The following is a 20,670-nucleotide window of genomic DNA, read 5'->3' as shown; positions in this document are numbered from 1 at the left end:
TGCAATAGTCAGTTACTAAATTAACGATATAGTTAATTGAATAAAGGACAGTCAAAGCATATTGTAAAATAATGGCTTATTACTAAATCACCTCTATCGAAAAGAACAAGAAATTGATACATGTAGTTAAGTGCTATAGTCAGTTACTGTGGTTAATTGCAATGATTGCAATAGTCGGTTACGTTTGGTTAATCGCAATGATTGCAATGGTCAGTAACTTGTGGTTAATTGCAATAATTGCAATAGTCAGTTACTTGTGGTTAATCACAATAATTGCCATAGTCAGTTACTTGTGGTTCATTGCAATAGTCAGTTACCTGTGGTTAATTGCAATAATTGCAATAGTCAGTTAATTGTGGTAAAGAGATTTCAAAGCATATTTTGACTCATAATCACATTTTTTAAAATTTAACCTTAAATGAAACAAATTATTATAGGATAAAATTAGATGTAGGACAAACAATAATGGAGGCAGCAATCTAACAATATAAGTTTACAAACAAATAGAAAAAATGCAATCAGGATTTTCTGTTCAGTCTTTATTGTCTTTTTGTCCAGTCAATATATTTATTTGCATCATTTGTTTTTGTTAACTTTACTAAATGTACATGTTTTTATTTCTATTGTAGGGCAATCTGGATTTTATGCCTTTACTATTGTCTCTGTTGTCATATTAAATGGTGAGTTTTCTACAGACTAATAAATTGATATCATGAATAAAGAGTTGTTAATTCAGTCTTTTGAAGGAGTTGAGGTACTTTTGTAAGAGCTTCACTATATTGTTAAGAAGAGGTCAATACAGGATATGTGTATAAAAAAAATGAAATGCACCTTTCCTTACAAAACACGGTGAAACTGTTATTTCAGCACGACCGCATGTGAAATAAAAGTAAAAAAGGAAATTTGTTGCACAAAAATAAGCTTTTACCAATTTCAGTCTCAAAAATGCAGTTTTTGGCTTATATCTCAAAAACTAAAGCATTTAGAGCAAATCTGACATGTGGTAAAAATGTTCATTAGGTCAAGTTCTATCAGCACTACAATTTTCAGATAAATCTAACAACCCATTGTTGGGTTGCTGCCACTAAATTGGTAATTTTAAGGAAATTTTGCAGTTTTTGGTTATGAACTTGAATATTATTATAGATAAAGATAAACTGTAAACAGCAAAAATGTTCAGCAAAGTAAGATCTAAAAATAAGTTTATATGACAAAACTTTTCAATTGACCCCTTAAGGAGTTATTGCCCTTTATGAACAATTTTACGCAATTTGTTTATCATGTTTTCTAACTTTAAAAATCTTCTCCTCTGAAACTACTGAACCAATTTCTACCAAACTTAAGCTGAATGATTCTTAGGTTATCCAAAATAAAGTTTGTGTTTTATTTTTTGTTTCCTCAGAAAACATGGCCGCCATGGCTAAAAATAGAACATATGGTAAAATGCAGCTTTTGACTTATATCTCAAAAACTAAAGCATTTAGAGCAAATCAGACAAGAAGTTAAAGTATTCATTAGTTCAAGGTCTACCTGCCCTGAAATTATCAGCCAAATCGGGTATCTGATTTTTAGGTTATTGCCCCTGAATTGATGATTTAAGGAAATTTTGCAGTTTTCGGTTATTATCTTGAATATTATTATAGATAAAGATAAACTGTAAACAGCAAAAATGTTCAGCAAAGTAGGATCTACAAATAAATTTTAGATGACCAAAATTTTCAATTGACCCCTTAAGGAGTTATTGTCCTTTAAAGACAATTTTTCACAATTTGTTCATCTAGTTTGCTTACTTTAAAAAAATCTTCTCCTTTGAAACTGCTAAATCAATTTCAGCCAAACTTGGGCTGAATGCGTTTCAGAGTATCTAGTATAATTTTTGTATTTTATTTCCTTGTACGTCAAGAAACATAGCCACTATGGCTAAAATGGAACATAGGGGTAAAATGCATTTTTTTACTTTTGAAGAAAATATGACAGATACAAAGAACATTTAAATGGCATTTTTAAGCCACTCATTAAGATATATTGAAAAGCAAAAATAATTATTGATGAAAGATTTAAGCAAAATATTACAGGTGAGCGATTCAGGCTCTTGAGAGCCTCTTGTTTGAAAATCTTACATGCCTTCCTGATGTAAGAATAAGGAGATATGATTGCCGATGAGACAACTATCCAATAAGACTAAAAGAATACAAAGCTGTGTTAGCTGCTTCAGAATTTAATATATAACCTCTATTGAGGATGTTCGCACCACTCTATTTCAAAATATCAAGCTTTTTAAATGACTGTACTAAATTGATAGTATCTAAATAACACAAATATTAAAGCAGAAAAAAAAATGACTAGTCAGTGTAAGCCATTGAAAAATTGGCGGGAAATGAGTCTCTCTATATTTTTCATACATTTAATTTAACATTGGCACCTTTTTTCTTTCAAAAACTATGAAAAAATAACAAGGATTTTATAAGATTTTCAAATAGTTAAACTATATGAAATAAAATTATGAAAAGAAAAGTAGGGGTAAGCGGCCAAAATGTTTAATGGCACTACATGGATAAAACCAGAGGATTCTGAATATCTGACAAAAATTCAAAAACAAGAGTAGTGAACATCCTGAAGATTTGGTTATTAATGATACAGATATCAAAAGCATATAAACAAAGGTAGTTATAGAGAAATGGTAATCATTATTTCTTACATTTTACATGTTTAATTTTACAGCCTGTAGTTCAGTATTTACAACTTCTTTGTTTAGATTAGCTGGTGTATTACCACACAGATACATACAAGCCAGCATGAGTGGACAGGTCAGTTAAGTTTCTTTATTAAAAATATTTTGTTATTGATATTAAGATATAAGCAAAAATTTGATCGGTCAAGGTTGAAATTTTGTACTACTTAGGTTCATCATGCTATTGTGTAATTAATATTCAGGTCAGCAAGTCAATGAAGTATGTATAGGGTACCAGAGAAAGTATGTAGACAAAATGGTTAATAGACATACATAGTAAAATATCATAGCTGTTTCATATGGATAAAGGGGAAAAAGCATATTTTAGTGCAGCTCAATTGAACCTTAAAAAAAGAACAGCTTTCAAATGTCTGCAGTATTTGCACATATGTTATCACAGGACAATTACTGAAATATTTTTTAACCGTTCTTTGTAACTTTTTCATGAATATCTTAAAAGAAATGTAGACATGAGATTGCTTACAATGTTTTTATGCCTCTGCCGTAGGTAACGAGGGCATTATTGCCAACCAAATGAAACTTTTTCACAGATTCATCTCCTATTGTTCAATCTATTTAAACTTTTGTCAGTTCTATTGATTTAATCATAAAAAGTTGATTTCTGACAAATTTTTTAGCATTGTTCCAATTGAAATTTGCATTTTTTGTGTTTTTTTTAGTTATAGAATACATTTACGAAGGCCTTAATTTAAAGATCATCATTTTCCAGTTTTCATTTGTCAAACACACAAAAAAAAAGTTTAATTAGGAACAATGTTGAAAATTTTGTCAGAAATCAACTTTTATTAATTTTTGAATCACTGTTTACATTGAACAGTTTGAAAATATATTATTGATATTGAATAAATACAAAATCACATGCAGTTTTTTTTAATGTAAAATATGTATTTTCATATTTTAGAAGATAATGTTTTTACTCAAGTGAATTGATTAATGAGTGATGGATTTCTCTTAGAAGAAATTTAAAGGTGCCAATGAAAAACTACACAGTGAACAATAGCTATTGTATTTATTCAATGGGACAATAGAACTGACAAAAGTTTAAATAGATTAAACAATAGGAGATGAATCTGTGGAAAAGTTTTATTTGGTTCTCAATAAGTGTTACCCTTGACCATCCTGCCGTCCTTCCATCTGTCAATCTGTCCCATTTTTGTTTCCACACTCTAACTTAAGTTTTTCTCATCCAAAATTTATGAAACTCCTACACAATGCTGAGAACCAAAGAGACAGAGTTAAAATTTGGGCAATGAGTCACTTACCGTTCTAGAGTTATGCCCTTTTTTCCTTCTTAAAATTGCAAAGCTTGAGCGGGGGCATTCTTGTCTTCAGACACATTCTTCTTTTTCTTTCCCAAATAATTTCTATTTCCAACAGGTTGGTTGAGGGTTGATATGTTGAGTGATATTAAAAAAGCTGTGTCAGATATGAACTTTTTATATACTTAAAACAAATGTTTTCACGTGCCATGACCTAAAACTGATTTCAGTGTCTGATTAAGCATGTGCAGCAATAACTAATTTTTATATCATCAATGATGATCGATTTTATTACATATAACATTTACTCCTAATTACTACTTACCACATAATAAATAACTATCTATATTTATATTATATACATTTCAGACGGTACGAGGTATATTTGCTGATGTATCCAATATAGTAACGATAGCTGTAGGTACTGACTTATCTGAAAGTGCATTCTATAATTATGTTATTTATATTTCAGGCTGTAGGAGGTATATAAAGGCAACAGTAGTATACCACTGTTCGAAACTCATAAATCGATAGAGATAAAAACAAATTCGGGTTACAAACTAAAACTGAGGGAAACGCATCAAATATAAGAGAACAACGACACAACAAAAACACAACATTAAAATGTAACACACACAGAAACGAACTATAATATAACAATGGCCATTTTCCTGACTAGCTACAGGACATATTTGGAAAAAAATGGTGGGTTGAACCTGGTTTTGTGGCATGCCAAACCTCCCGCTTTAATGGCAGCGTCAAACACAACACCAAAACGACAACATCACATGACAGGACCACAATACAAATAAATGGGAGAACATATAGGACAAAGAAACACACGAATAATAGCTAACAAAAGGTACTAGGCTTAAAATTCAATAAACCAGACGTGCGTCTCGTCCACACAAGACCATCCAGTGACGCTCAGATGAAAAAAGCTTGAAAGCCAAAACAAGTACAAAGCCGAAGAGCACCGAGGACCAAAACTTCCAAAATGTCGCGCCTAACACGGCCAGGGTTTTTTGCCTGGGACAAGAACATCCTTATTGTTTAGAATAATTTATAATTTAGCAAACAGTAAATTTTATAAAATGACTATATAATAGATATACATGATAAAACCGAAGTGGGGACTAACTACAAAATAAAAACGGATACATTACATAAAACAACTTAATCCAACATATAAAAATACACAGCCGAGTTAGCCAAAGCATCAACGCACAAAGTGACGTCACATTTGAAATTAAAAAAAAAAAAACACACAAAGTGACCTCACATTTGAATTTGTAAAAATATTTCCCCAAAACAAGATAGGATTAGGATTGATTCAAGATTAGATTTGTAATACTTTTTTTTTTTTAACAACATAATAATTTTATTCATCAAATATTGCTTGTTACATAAATCATCAAGATTCCAAGCTTCTCTTGACGTACCCTGTTATGATCCACTGACTACCCAGGGAATAGTCAGCTGATTAGATTAATTGACATACATTTTGTTTACAAAACATTATAATAACAATACTAGAAAAATTATTCATTGATTATGTTCCTTTTAATTGTTAGTAACATTGGACTTATTGTCTTATGTCCATTAATATTGGTGTCTACTCTCTTAGTGTATTCATTGACAAAAATTCTGTAGACGTCTATGTTTTTTGTTTTCTGCTCGGATACATAGTATGACTTATATATTGAAAAACTAAGTATTGTAATTAAAAAATTTATTGAGTAATACTTGTTGTCTGTGATTTTGTATCCAAATATCAGGTGTTGTAGTTTTATTAAAAAATCCATATAACTCCTTTTTAAGAGGTCGTATATTTGCTGCCAAAATCTTGTCAAATAAGAACAATTGAAAAAATAGTGATCATAATCTTCTTCTATGTTACAAAAATTACACATATTATTATTAGTTATTTTCCATTGTAATAAAAGCTTTTTTGTTGGTACAATAAACTGTAGTAATTTCCATCTGAATATTTTTAATTTATTTTCAGTTAAATATTTAAAAATAAAGTTATATAGTGAATTCATATTTGGAGCTTCTTGCATTGGTAGATTTTTAAGCCACTTGTTTATCCCTACTGACGGTTCTTTTTTATTATTCACTAGCGAATCATATAACATTTTATTTGAAAAACATGTAGTCTCAAAATAACGATCTTTCCATGTGATCTTATTTCTCTTGACATTTACTGTAATTATAACAGAATTTTCTTGTGTAACTATGTGAATCTAATTTTGTGGAATAGCATGTTTCAATATATGAAATTCTGCAATCCAGTTTACCTTACACTTTAATTTGTTTAAAATATATTTTTCTGATAATGACATAGTGTCATCTAAAATGTCATTTAAGTATATTATACCACTCTTAATCCAGTTTTCAAAGAAAATTGGTTTATTATGAAATGTAATAAATTTATTCCCCCATATTGTCTGCTTTCTTATATCAAAATATGTATCTGGTTGTTTTGTTTGCCCACCCCCAGTCAAAATCCAGGACTTTATTACTTCTCTATAAAATTCTGGAACACATTTAAAATATTCTAAATGTTTTATATCATCTAAATGCATATTAAATATAAATAAAATATTATTAGACACCTTTAGATATTTAAAAGGTATAAGCTTCCAGTTGGCAAATTTACCATTAACAAGTCTATATACCCATGATGCCTTTAGCGACATAAAATAACTTTTAAAATCGACCATTTGTAAGCCCCCTTTTTCATATGGACGTATTATCAGGTTTCTTTTTACTTTGTCTGGCTTCCCAATACCAAATATATTAGATTTGTAATACTGACATTACATTTATTTATAACAATGAAAATTACAATACTTATTAGTATCAAATTGTGGTAGTAATTAGGTAATTAAGTCTCCCAAACGAAGTTTGGGAAGACTTATTGTTTTTGCTCAGTTATTATTATTATTATTATTCTTCCTCTTCCTCTTCCTCTTCCGCCGCTTTTAAATTTGAACTTGTCCGCACCCGTTCTCCAAAACCGCTTGTCAGATGAACTTAGGGTTTCACACTATGTTAGACTAACATGTCTAGTGGTGCAATCAGGGTTTTGTTTGTGCAATGGGGTTTATTAAGGGGTACTTTGAGGGGCAAAAAGAAAAGAGGGTTTTACTATAGAACCCTATGGGATTTTATTTTTTTAAATTTTCAAATGATTATAAATTGAAAACCGTTTGTAATAGACACAATCTTTTTAATTGAAAATGTTCTAAATGATAAAACCCATTAAATGAAATACAGGGTTAGTCCCCAAGGGTCATCCCCACCCCCTGCCATTTAAGAAAGTTCTAATACCTTGTAAGTGGTCAAGATCCCCACCCCTAAACCATATATATTCTGGTTTGTCATGCTAAGATGGTTTGAATGATATACAGGGTTAGTCCCCAGGGGTCATCCCGACCCCCTGCCATTTGAGAAAGTTCTAATATCTTGTAAATGGTCGAGATCCCCACCCCTAAACCATATATATTCTGGTTTGTCATGCTAAGATGGTTTGAATGATATACAGAGTTAGTCCCCAGGGGTCATCCCGACCCCCTGCCATTTGAGAAAGTTCTAATATCTTGTAAATGGTCGGGATCCCCACCCTTAAACTATATATATTCTGGTTTGTCATGCTAAGATGGTTTGAATGATATACAGGGTTACTCCCCAGGGGTCATCCCGACCCCCTGCCATTTGAGAAAGTTCTAATATCTTGTAAATGGTCAAGATCCCCACCCCTAAACCATATATATTCTCGTTTGTCATGCTAAGATGGTTTGAATAATATACAGGGTTAGTCCCCAGGGGTCATCCCGACCCTCTGCCATTTGAGAAAGGTCTAATATCTTGTAAATGGTCGAGATCCCAACCCCTAAACCATATATATTCTGGTTTGTCATGATAAAGCACATGAAATGAAATACAGGGTTAGTCCCCAGGGGTCACCCCCACCCCATGCCATTTAAGAAAGTTCTAATATCTTGTAAGTGGTCAAGATCCCCACCCCTAAACCATATATATTCTGGTTTGTCATGCTAAGATGGTTTGAATAATATACAGGGTTAGTCCCCAGGGGTCATCCCGACCCCCTGCCATTTGAGAAAGTTCTAATATCTTGTAAATGGTCGAGATCCCCACCCCTAAACCATATATATTCTGGTTTGTCATGATAAAGCAAATCAAATGAAATACAGGGTTAGTCCCCAGGGGTCACCCCCACCCCATGCCATTTAAGAAAGTTCTCATATCTTGTAAGTGGTCAAGATCCCCACCCCTAAACCATATATATTCTGGTTTGTCATGCTAAGATGGTTTGAATAATATACAGGGTTAAACCCCAGGGGTCATCCCGACCCCCTGCCATTTGAGAAAGTTCTAATATCTTGTAAATGGTCGAGATCCCCACCCCTAAACCATATATATTCTGGTTTGTCATGATAAAGCAAATCAAATGAAATACAGGGTTAGTCCCCAGGGGTCACCCCCACCCCATGCCATTTAAGAAAGTTCTCATATCTTGTAAGTGGTCAAGATCCCCACCCCTAAACCATATATATTCTGGTTTGTCATGCTAAGATGGTTTGAATAATATACAGGGTTAGTCCCCAGGGGTCATCCCGACCCCCTGCCATTTGAAAAAGTTATAATATCTTGTAAATGGTCGAGATCCCCACCCCTAAACCATATATATTCTGGTTTGTCATGATAAAGCAAATCAAATGAAATACAGGGTTAGTCCCCAGGGGTCATCCCCACCCTATGCCATTTAAGAAAGTTCTCATATCTTGTAAGTGGTCAAGATCCCCACCCCTAAACCATATATATTCTGGTTTGTCATGCTAAGATGGTTTGAATGATATACAGGGTTAGTCCCCAGGGGTCATCCTGACCCCCTGCCATTTGAAAAAGTTCTAATATCTTGCAAATGGTCGAGATCCCCACCCCTAAACCATATATATTCTGGTTTGTCATGCCAAGATGATTTGAATGATATACAGGGTTAGTCCCCAGGCATCACTAATGCATATAACTTTACTGGACCAAACTAATTTTCACTGGACTTTGCCCAATGTCAGGCGACCCTGGGAATTACGAATTATGGGAGCTTCGTTTGGGAGACTTCGTAACAGCATCCTGTTACAATCATTTCTTGTTAATTATTATCTAGCTATGTCGGTGTTTCTTCTGAATCAAACTGAAAACCAAATATATCGTATAAATGTCGTTGAACCAAACTAAAATCTAATAAATGAAGGGGGTGATTAATTATCTTTACCATAACACACGAATATAACAGAAAAGACGTTAAGACATTTGACAAAATCCGACGAGAATAACAAATATAACATCAAAATTAAATACATGTATTTGGGATAGAAAGGTACCGTGACACGTCTTATAGCAATACGGTTTCACACTCAGCAAAACAGTCACAATCGGGAATAAGTCACGTTCGGTAATTAAAAGATCAGACGACGTAATGACAAACCACAATCTAACACGTGGTAAAAATATCCTTTATTAGTTTGGACAAAGACACATCGTATGGACTAACCAATTCGTGATGGTGTCCGTAAAATTTACGGAGTGTCATTTTTAATCTGTCCTCCTCATAACTTTGTTGGAGCAGTTTCTGGGTAAGGAGCACACTCCTGTTTATGAAGTCCGTATAGTGTGAACAAGCACGAGAATAGCGTATCAATTGAGATATGTAAACACCATATGAAGGGGCAGAGGGTATGTTACTGCTGAGAAATGGGAAATTGATAATTGGGAAGTTGAAATCGTCCCGTTTATCATAGATTTTCGTGTGAAGTCGTCCATCTGTATCAATATTGAGGAAAAGATCAAGGTATGAAGCAGTCCTTCTAGTATCAGTAGTATCCTTAATTTCAAGCTGACTGGGATATATAAGATGTAAGAATGGCTGAAATATGGGTTATTCAATGATAGAACATCATCAATATATCGGAAAGTAAAATTAAAGAATTTCGCAAGGTGCTTTTTCTTTTTGTCTATTTGCTGCTGTAGCCAATTTAATAACGATAGCTGTAGGTACTGACGTATCTGAAAGTGCATTCATCTTCTTTTTAATAGCCACAGGATGGACTCTTATAACAATGCTAGGATATTTATCCCTTTATAGTAATGTAAGTTTAATCAAAAACAATTCTTTTAAAGATCCTCTCCAAAAAAATATTAAATTGTAAAAGACAGTGAACCAACACTTTGTAAATCTTCTTTACGAAAGAATTCCGTAAGTTGATATTTCGGTATGCAGGGTTTTGTTATGATAAAAACATAAAATGTGAAGACTTATAACAACAACACTTTAGGGATTGATGCAGTAATTGGATAAGATCAGTATGTTTTGTTGCCTAGAGCACCTTCCTCGGGATAAAAACAATACACAGAAAAATCGTGCTGAAAGTGATAAATTATCCTCGTGACTGTTTAGGCATTAAAACATGTCTATCTCATTAAATAATAGCAGCAATCCCTATAATGTTGTTATAGTAGTCTTCACAAAAATATATTATGTTGTTATGATTTTATATACATTGAAATTACTGTTTTTACATCACTCATAGTATATTCCTATAACCAAGTAATATCAATAACTATGGAAAATACAGACAATTTAATTTATATACTATACATGTAAGGCTGAATTTAAAACTTCAATTTCGAATCCATATAATACAATATATAAAAATAAGGAGATGTGGAATGATTGCCAATTAGACAACTTTCAAACAAAAGACAGAAGGACATGGATGTAAACAAATATAGGTCAACATACTGCCTTCAACAATGAGTAAAACACCTAACATATAAAAAACTGAAGAAGTCCCCTACTCAATGTCGGAGAGTATAGAATTGAGTTTTATTGTTAGGAAACCAGTCTTGGTTTTCTTCCTCTTTCTAAAGCTTGTACAAATGAGTATCATATTAACTGAAAGACCTGATAACTGGTTGTCTTATTTTTTGCAGGAATTTTCAAGATATTATTTAAATAAATAAGGTTTATATTTAAAAAGTTCTGGCAGATTTGAAAAGAAATAATACTTAAAAATCTTATTGAACTAGTTCTTAGTGAAAAGAGTTAATAATTTAGCAATAGTTACCAATACTTGTATTCAAAAATATAAAAAAAATGTTATATCTCTTTTTTTGTGTGAAAATCAATATACCAGCCTTGCAGTCTTAAAACGTTACTCAGTACTCAGGAGTACAACATTTGTACTCAAAATACTAATCCAGTACCAGGGCTTACGGTCATAAAAGTTTCAAGTACTATTATCTGACTCAGACTCAGACATTAACTAATCAAAATACTGAATTGGTGTTTCAAGAAAAAAGTTTGTTCTCAGAGTTCAGTTTTATAACAAAAATCCCTATTTGATTGGTTGATTTCTCAGTCTGAGATTGATAATCATACGCCAAAATTTTTATGACTACAAGGCCAAGTCTACTGTTTCACAGAAGGTCATATATAATATACAACTAATCATAAATCCTCAACAAAGTGAACAAATTACAGCTGTTTATGAAATATCCAACTGTGAAATACAGACATGTTTTTAAAAGATTTCTCATGTCGTAATTTGACCTAAGTGAAAATCAACAGATCTGTTCATTTAATGTTATAGCATCATCTAATTTTATACAGAAAAAAAGCTACCTTACTTCATATGCCAATATTAGCCCTGAGGTTGGGTTTGGCCAAAAGGTGATATGATATAGTTTGAGAAAACTAGATTTGAAGGTCTTAAATTCATTCAAATTTGACTTTGAGGAAGTGTTCAAAAATTGTCTTGAATGTAGTTATGATTCAATTGTTAAACAAGGGATAAACATGTGGGATCAATTAATGTTATTTATGGAATTGATAATGCTGTAAGAATGAAAACACTGTTTTAAAATTTAAGATACAGTGCCCCTTGCAGTTTTTTTCTTGCAAAAACATAGCAAATAATTCTGAATTTACAGTTTTAAAAAATAACTGGCAATTTATTTATATTTGGCCATATGGAAAATTACTTAAAAAAATTAGAGATTGCATAATAAGATGAGATCTTTTTTTAATATTGTTTTCAGCAAATAAAGCCACTGAAACTGTGACAGTTGGGGGAGACAAATCTGTTAATAATTCATATTGTTATGAAGATGAAAATGAGAAAGAGCCTCTTATTAAAGATGATGTCATTAGTGAAAGTGTAGAATTAAAAACTTTCTCTTATCACCATGATGTATCTAAAAAGGTTAGAAGATTTTTTTAATGATTCAAGGTAAAATTCATCCTTAATTGTTAAAAAGCCAAGAGTTTTTGAATGATTCTAGTTAAAATTGATCCTTAGTTGGTAAATCACCAATATTATTTAAATGATTCTAGTTAAAATTCATCCTTAATTGCTCAATCACCATGATTTTTGTACGAGATAGATTTTAATTGCTACAGAAAAATAAGGAAGAATTTTTTTTCTAGACAGTTTTTGATGCCAAGTCTATTGCACTGAATTCATATTAGTTTCTTATGATTTATTTTTCAAGTACTATTTTTCTACCAATCTCTAATTAGAATTTAAGTTATACATGTACTTTTTTCAAATGATAATTTTAAAACAAAAAATATAAATGTCGAAATATATAATTTCCATGCAAAGATATGACATTTGTTTTTTATTTTCAAATTTGGGTGGAGGGAATTAGTGTATGTTTGGTATTCCTAGTGACACTAGCCTGTTTTCCTGCCCTAGCATCAAGTATACAGTCATGCAATAGTGGGAACTGGAGATGTACGTTACTATTTGTTGATATGTTCTGAATTACACCCCCTGATAACTTATATTGTTTAAATGTCATGAACATGCTGGGTATATTTTCATCATATTTTTCTTAGCTACTTAGTCAAACCTTCTTAACATATGTGGGCGTATAATTACTCAGAATTAGCTCACAGTACATCTGGATATTTTCTGTTGATAAAAAAGTAAACAATTTAATATGACTATCAAATATTCAATAAACTGAAGAAATCAAAAGCCCAAAGCATCTGAAATTTGGTTCTTATTTTTGTCTCGCCTTAACGGAGTCAAAAAGCGAGACATAGGTATGCTGTTTCCGGCGTCGGCAGTGGTGGAGTCAACAATGTATTAGTTTGTGATTAGGTCTAGTTTATGGTGAACCACTAGTGGTAGGTCAATGATGTTTGGTATGCAGTTGTATTAGCATTGTCACATCTCATTATCATGGAGATTATTTAGCCCCGCCCCCTCAGTCAAGGTCTATTGACTTTGAAACTTTGCTTAATTTACATATATTAGTTTGTGATTAGGTCAGTTTATGGGGAACCACTAGTGGTAGGTCAATGATATTTGGTATGCAGTTGTATAAGCATGGGCATATCTCATTTCCATGGAGAATATTTGGTCCTTACCCCTCAGTCATGGTCTATTGACTTTGAAAATTTTGCATTATTTACATGTATTAGTTTGTGATTAGGTCAGTTTAAGATGAACCACTAATGTTAAGTCAATGATATTTGGTATGCAAATGTATTGGCATTTGCAAGTTTCATTTCCAAAATAACAAATAGGCGAGACATATCTCTGTGTTAACTGTTAATTTGAATTTCTACTCAATAAAAAAGTTTTGAAGGAAAATTAGTTCCATGATTTAAATTCAGAAAATCTGAAATCAGATCAAACAAAATCATGCTAGGTCAGATTACATCAAAAGCTTATGTTCAATGATAAATTAGAGGTGCATGGAGAAGTGACATGACTTATATTTGACAAAGGTATCAGACATACAAAATTGCATGTAAACGGGCAATGACAATTATAGAATAACTAATCGAAGAATTCAAATATAGAAAAATATTCAACAAGTGACTGAACAACACATTTATTCATGAATACACGTAGCGCATGAGTTAATTATCAGTGTTGTTCAGTCATGAGTTGATTATTTTTCGATTTTTTTAATTCTGCCATTAGTTATTCTATTAAATACATTGAGAATGGACTTTTTAATGGAAATAAAGGAGAAAATGCAAGGAACTATCTTTTTCTATGCATTTACAGTTTGCTTTGATGCAACACCACAGACAACGTCTTGACAACACCTATTATCGTATGACGTCAGAGGAGTAAAATTATTATTAAATTTTATTTCACATGTGAAATTATTGGTTTTTATTTCACTGGAAAATCAAGGTAATTCCTTGCAACCAATGTAATAAATGAAAATAACACTTTGTAAATTTGGTAAGTTCAAAGGTCTTTTCTAAATTTTGTCATGTTCTAGATAACTTGTGCTTATTTCTGTCGTGGGGTCTCATGTGTACCCCACATTCATTCACACAGACTGTGCATTGGAAGTTGAATCACTTTTGTGGAACATCTAAATATAAGTTATATTTTAAAAATAAATTAAAATTGGTAAAATAGGTAAAACATATCATACCTGTTCCATATACAATCAAACATGTTATATAAAGGTTAAAAGTCACCCCATGAACCAGATACAACTGACCTTATAAGAGTGGTTACCTTTGAAATGAGGTTCAAAATGATTAACCATCAAAACAGTGGGACAAGTAAAGGTTTTTTTCCCTAAAAAGAAGTGACCTTTATTGCAGGGTTGACTATATTGTATATTGAATTAAATTGAATTATATTTAATGGTTTTCTTGTTTTCAGTAAAATATTTCACTCCTGTTATCTGTTTCCTGTTATACAATGTTGGAGATTGGACAGGAAGATCTTTTACTGGAATTGTTCATTTTGTAAGTAATAACAGATCCTCAAATAACAAATTTTATACAGTTGTGACTCAATGCTGCTTTCCACCAATGGCAAATATGATATGCATATTCATTGATAGCATTTTAATGTTATATGAAGACACCCTGCTTTTAACTAGACCAACATGCTGAGTTGTATTGTTGTTTATATAAAAATAAGAAGATGTGGTATGATTGCCAATGAGACAACTCTCCACAAGAGACCAAATGACACAGAAATTAACAACTATAGGTCAACTATATGCTTGTTTATAAGCCCACAATCCACTTCAAAACACACCATCCTACACTCATATATTATTCTGGCTAAGAGGCTCAGAGCAGTGGTGCATAGATTTTAAATCACAAAAACCTAGTATCTAGTATCAACAAAATACAAATTGTTCTCAAGCCACGAAATTGGCGCCCATATAAATAAACTTACTCACAGTAATCAAGATTTGTGGCAAAATTAAAGCATTTATTTTTTCTAAATGATTTTCAATTTATATTCAGTGAATCAGAACCACATTATATAGTACACATTGTATATATATATCTCATGAATTATTTTTTACTTTCAGCCTTGTCCAATTAAGACAAAGTTGATGCTAGCATTGTCTGTAATATGTTTTAGTGTTTATACTTTCAGCCTCGCCCAAACCAGACGAAGTTGTTGCTAATATTGTCCGTAATACACTTTGTGTTTATAATTTCAGCCTCGGCCAAACCAGACGAAGTTGATGTTAACATTGTCTGTAATATGTTTTGTATTTATATTTTCAGCCTCGCGCAAACCAGACAAAGTTGATGTTAACATTGTCTGTAATCCGTTTTGTGTTTATACCTCTGTTGATGTTCTGCAATGTAATGCCGCGACATAATACAACACTTGTGTTCAATAGTGACATGTATCCACTTGTGTTCATCATACTGCTGGGCATTTCTAATGGTTATCTAAGTACACTGTGTGTAATGTATGGTCCCAAGTAAGTATGCGTATATTACTTCTCCTGTAACTCTTTCATAATAATTGGCCATCTCTCAGACACATCACTATTTTTTGTCAATATTGTTCAACAACTGGGCATATTTAATGGTTTGTTTTATTACATTTTATGTAATGTTTGTTCCTTAGTAAGTACTGTAAACAAAATTATTTTGATTTGCTCTTTTTGCAGTGATTTATTTCATTTTTATACGACCGCAAAAAAATTTTTGCGTCGTATTATGCTATGATGTCGTCTGCGTCGTCGTCGTCGTCCGAAGACACATTTGGTTTCCAGACAATAACTTTAGTTTAAGTGAATGGATATCTATGAATTTTTACCAAAAGGTTCAATACCACAAAAGGAAGGTTGGGATTGATTTTGGGGGTGATGGTACTAACAGTTTAGGAATTAGAGGCCAAAAAGGGGTCAAAAACAAGCATTTTGTAGTTTTCGGACAATAATTTGTGTGTAAGTGTATGGATCTCTCTGAAATTGTACCACAAGGTTCCATATCACTAAGGGAAGGCTGGGATTGAGTTTGGTGTAAATTGCCCCAAACTTACAGGAATTAGGGGCCAAAAACAAGCATTTTTCTAGTTTCCAGACAATAACTTGTGTTTAAGTGTCTGGATCTCTTTAAAATTGTACTACAAGGTTCCATACCATAAAGAGAAGGCTGGGATTGAGTTTGGGGGTAATTACTCCAAAAGGGAGGTGGGGGTGAAAAAGTTGGGGGATTTTTTTTCCAATTTTTTTTTGAGGGGGGGGGGGGGGGTTCATTTTTGAAATTTTAAATTTTGAAATCTTCAATTGCACAGTATTGCTCAATAGCAAGAAATCTTCAATTGCACAGTATTGCGCAATAGCACAGTTTTGGGCAAAAACAAGAAATCTTCAATTGCACAGTATTGCACAATAGCACAGTATTGCGCAATAGCAAGAAATCTTCAATTGCACAGTATTGCGCAATAGCACAGCATTGTGCAATATAACAGTATTGTGCAATAGCAAAAAATCTTCAATTGCACAGTATTGCACAATAGAACAGTATTGCGCAAAAGCAAGAAATCTTCAACTGCACAGTATTGCGCAATAGCAAGAAATCTTCAATTGCACAGTATTGTGCAATAGCAAAAAATCTTCAATTGCACAGTATTGCGCAATAGCAAGAAATCTTCAATTGCACAGTATTGTGCAATAGCAAAAAATCTTCAATTGCACAGTATTGCGCAATAGCAAGAAATCTTCAATTGCACAGTATTGGGCAATAGCACAGTATTGCACAATAGCAAGAAATCTTCAATTGCACAGTATTGCGCAATAGCAAGAAATCTTCAATTGAAAACAAATACAAATGTTTTAACCAATTTCGATGGGATTAGTTAAGTATTTAATTTTTGGAGGTTCTAACCTTGTTTAATATTTTTGGATATTGGGCCTCATTTTTAAATTGGTCTACATTGAGGTCAAAAGGGTCCAAAATTAAACTTTGTTTGATTTCATCAAAAACTGAATTATTGCGGCTGTATGATTTGCTGAATCTTATTGTGCATTTAGATTTTTATTTTTGGCCCTTTTTTCAAATTTGTTCATATTAAGGTTTGAAGGGTCCAAAATTAAACTTTGTTTGATTTCAACTAAAATTAGATTATTGGTGTTTTTTTTATATGCTGAATCTAACCATGTTGTTAGATTTTGGATATCAGACCATTCTAGGTAAATTAAATGTCCCATTTCAAATTTTTATGTTTTGACCACATTTATTTTGTGTCAGAAACCTATATTATATCAAAAATTTGATCACAATCCAAATTCAGACAGTATCAAGCGACAATATTGTGTCCAAACTTGCCAACTGTTCAGAGTTCGACCTCTGCGGTCGTATCAGGCTGCGATCAGCGAGGCATTTTATATTTATTTTGTTGATTTTTTTTTTTGTAGTTGCAAGTTTGTCCTTTTTGCAAATATTTATATTTGTGTTTTTTTTCCTAATTTCGAAAGTTGCATTAATGTATAGCTCATGAAAACTAAATGGTTTACAGTATATCTAAGTACCACGCAGTCACAACTCTCCCTCCACTTTCTCATTACATGATAGTATAACCTCTCATTTATTTCTATTATCTTAAAGCACTGAATGTAACATATGGTCCGAAGTAAGTATATTTGATATTTAAATCCATTCACTCAATCACAAGATGCTCTGGGTATGACATAATGAATCGCCAAATTGGCTTTTCTGCTGGGTATCTAGTCAGTACTAAATTTGTGATGTAATATGCTTAGTAAGTATTTGTAACATGGTCAGAATACATTCCAATCACTTGGTCACAAGGCTTTTCCATTCACTCAACCACATCATGAAAACATACTCCTCTTACACTCCTATTACTTTCCTGGCAATATTATAATACATCAATTAGGTATGTTTGTCTCAGGACCCAATGTTTAATTTATGGTCCTAAGTAAGTGTATAGTCCTGAGCTAAGTATATCTTAAATGTAATGGTTAACACTGAATGTTATGTATGGTCTCAAATAAGTACACACTCCTGCAGCTCATTTGACAAAAAAATGTTTTGATAGGAATCTGAAGCTATATTGATTTGCTGATGACAAACGTGTGATTTATATTTTTATATACTTTTGAAAATGGCACTGTTGTGGCTTTGTTTTCAAACTGTCCCATGACAACAATTCAAGGACATTTTCTATAGCTTATGTCAAAACTCTGTGTTATATATGATCTCATAACAATTTCCCATCACTTTGTCACAACAAAACCATCCTATTTGACCTTGACTCAGATTTATAGCTAATAAACATTTAAGATAATTGTTTTAAATATTCTTGTCCGATAGTACAAAATGTTGTTGTTAATTGTCAAATATCTTCTTTTCACTACCGCTTTTTATAAGACCGCAAAAATTAAAAAAAATTTGGTCGTATATTGGTATCACGTTGTTGTTGTCGTCGTCGTCGTCGTTGTCGTCAGCGTCGTCCGAAGACAGATGGTTTCTGGATAATAACTTTTGTATAAGTAAATAGAAATCAATAAAATTTTGACACAAGGTTTATAAACACTAAAGGAAGGTTGTGATTGATTTTGGGGGTTATGGTCCCAACTGTTTATGAATGAGGGCCAAAAAAGGGGCCCAAATAAGCATTTTTGTAGTTTCCAGACAATAACTTGTGTTAAAGTGTATGAATCTCTCTGAAATTATACCACAAGTTTCCATACTACAAAGGGATGGTTAGGATTGACTTTGGGGGGTTATGGCTCAAACCATTTAGGAATTAGGGGCAAAAAAGGGGGAAAACAAGGGTGTTTCTGGTTAAAGGACAATTGAGACAATTTAAAAGGAGTGTAAGGGAGGTAATCCAAATCAAAATCCAAATCAATTTAATTAACAATGTTTGATTACCTCCCTTACAGTGCTTGTAAATTATGTATTAAGAAATGATGATTGTTGAGATACTGACCATAACTTGAGGGAAAGAATTATTTTTTTGAATAAGGGAAAGGGGGGAGGTGAACTAAATTGGAGGGGGACAGTTTTTCTCATTTCAGATTTCAGAAATTAAAAGAAAATTTCTTCAAATATTTTTTTTTGGGGGGTTAATATTCAACAGCATAGTGTATTACACAAACGCAAAAAAACGGGGTAAAATTTTATTTTTTTTTGGGGGGGGGGGGGGGGCAATTCGCATAGTGTATTGCACAAAAGCAAAAAATTGAATATGAATTCAAATCATATAACCAATTTGAAGTTCTTTGACTACAGTTATTCTGTGTCAGAAACCTATTATGTGTCAAAAATTTAATTACAATCCAAATTCAGACCTGTATCAAGCGTGAATATTGTGTCCATTTTGGCCCCAACTTTTCAGGGTTGGACATCTGCGGTCGTATCCAGCTGCGCTCAGCGAAGCAATTTATTTTAATTGAGCCTGATTTTTTTATCGTCATTCATCTTTTTTTAGTTGCAGTAAGCATCAACTTGAGAAACATATTTATCATTAAGATTAAAGCAAAATTTAACCTTCAATTATCATATGGGATACCCCTCTTCTAACCTCTTTATTGTGTCAATTCTTGTGTAACAAAATTATTTTTTTTAATTTGGAAATTATTTTCAAATTATGCAATGTTAATTGTACTTCATTATAATTTTCTAATTTTCTAATCCCTCAGTATGGAGAAGTCATTATAATATGTTGTTTTTTTTCTATTTTTAGGAAGGTATTCCCTCAGTATGCAGAGTTTACAGGAGCTACTATGTCTGTTTGTATGACTGTTGGTTTAGCATTGGGATCATTGTTTGGACTGTCACTTGTAAAATTAGTTTAGTCTCCTGTGTTAAGTCATGTGTCAAATGTTTGTCTTGATTTTTTTCAAGTGTTTGTCATAATTTGTCAAGCATTTGACACACTTTTTCGATGTGTGTCAAACATTTTTTATGGGTCAAGCATTTTTATAAATTATATTAAGAAAATAATTTGTACAATGATTTGGACAGTAAACCAACTGCAATAAAGCCATCTTTCCTGAACTGAAGAGTCAGCCAAGTTTTAGAGATATTTAAGCATAAAGATTAAAGTTTACTTGCATGTACCAACAATAATAGGCAACTTATATGAGTAAAATTTAGTGTACTACTTAAATGCGTCCTCAAATTATATAAATATTACATTTCTGATCATTTTATATGGCCTTTGGAATAAATAATAGTCATTTCTATAGATAGGTAGACGAACTCGAGTCATTTTCTTCAAAAGTAGCAAACTTGAAATTCTTATAATTGTTAGTGACATGCACATAAGAACTAACTATAAAATCATGTGATAAGAA

At 32.3% G+C, this 20,670-nt stretch overlaps 1 protein-coding gene across 2 annotated transcripts in view; it reads left to right on the top strand.

The window, feature by feature from the left end:
• LOC127739260 (equilibrative nucleoside transporter 3-like) overlaps window positions 1-20,211 on the top strand; it is an 85,465-nt gene extending 65,254 nt beyond the window's left edge. Inside the window, exon 13 of one of the 2 annotated variants that reach the window (XM_052250889.1) lies at window positions 20,058-20,211. In XM_052250889.1, the coding sequence (XP_052106849.1) occupies window positions 20,058-20,169 (112 nt within the window). In that variant the 3' untranslated portion in view covers window positions 20,170-20,211. The remainder of the gene's footprint in view (window positions 1-20,057) is intronic. The other variant, XM_052250885.1, reaches the window with a different exon arrangement.
• Window positions 20,212-20,670: the final 459 nt, after the last annotated feature.

Source organism: Mytilus californianus, unplaced genomic scaffold (genome assembly GCF_021869535.1).
Source record: "Mytilus californianus isolate M0D057914Y unplaced genomic scaffold, xbMytCali1.0.p SCAF_4, whole genome shotgun sequence".
NCBI lineage: Eukaryota > Metazoa > Mollusca > Bivalvia > Mytilida > Mytilidae > Mytilus > Mytilus californianus.
This window is presented reverse-complemented; position numbering and strand designations above follow the sequence as displayed.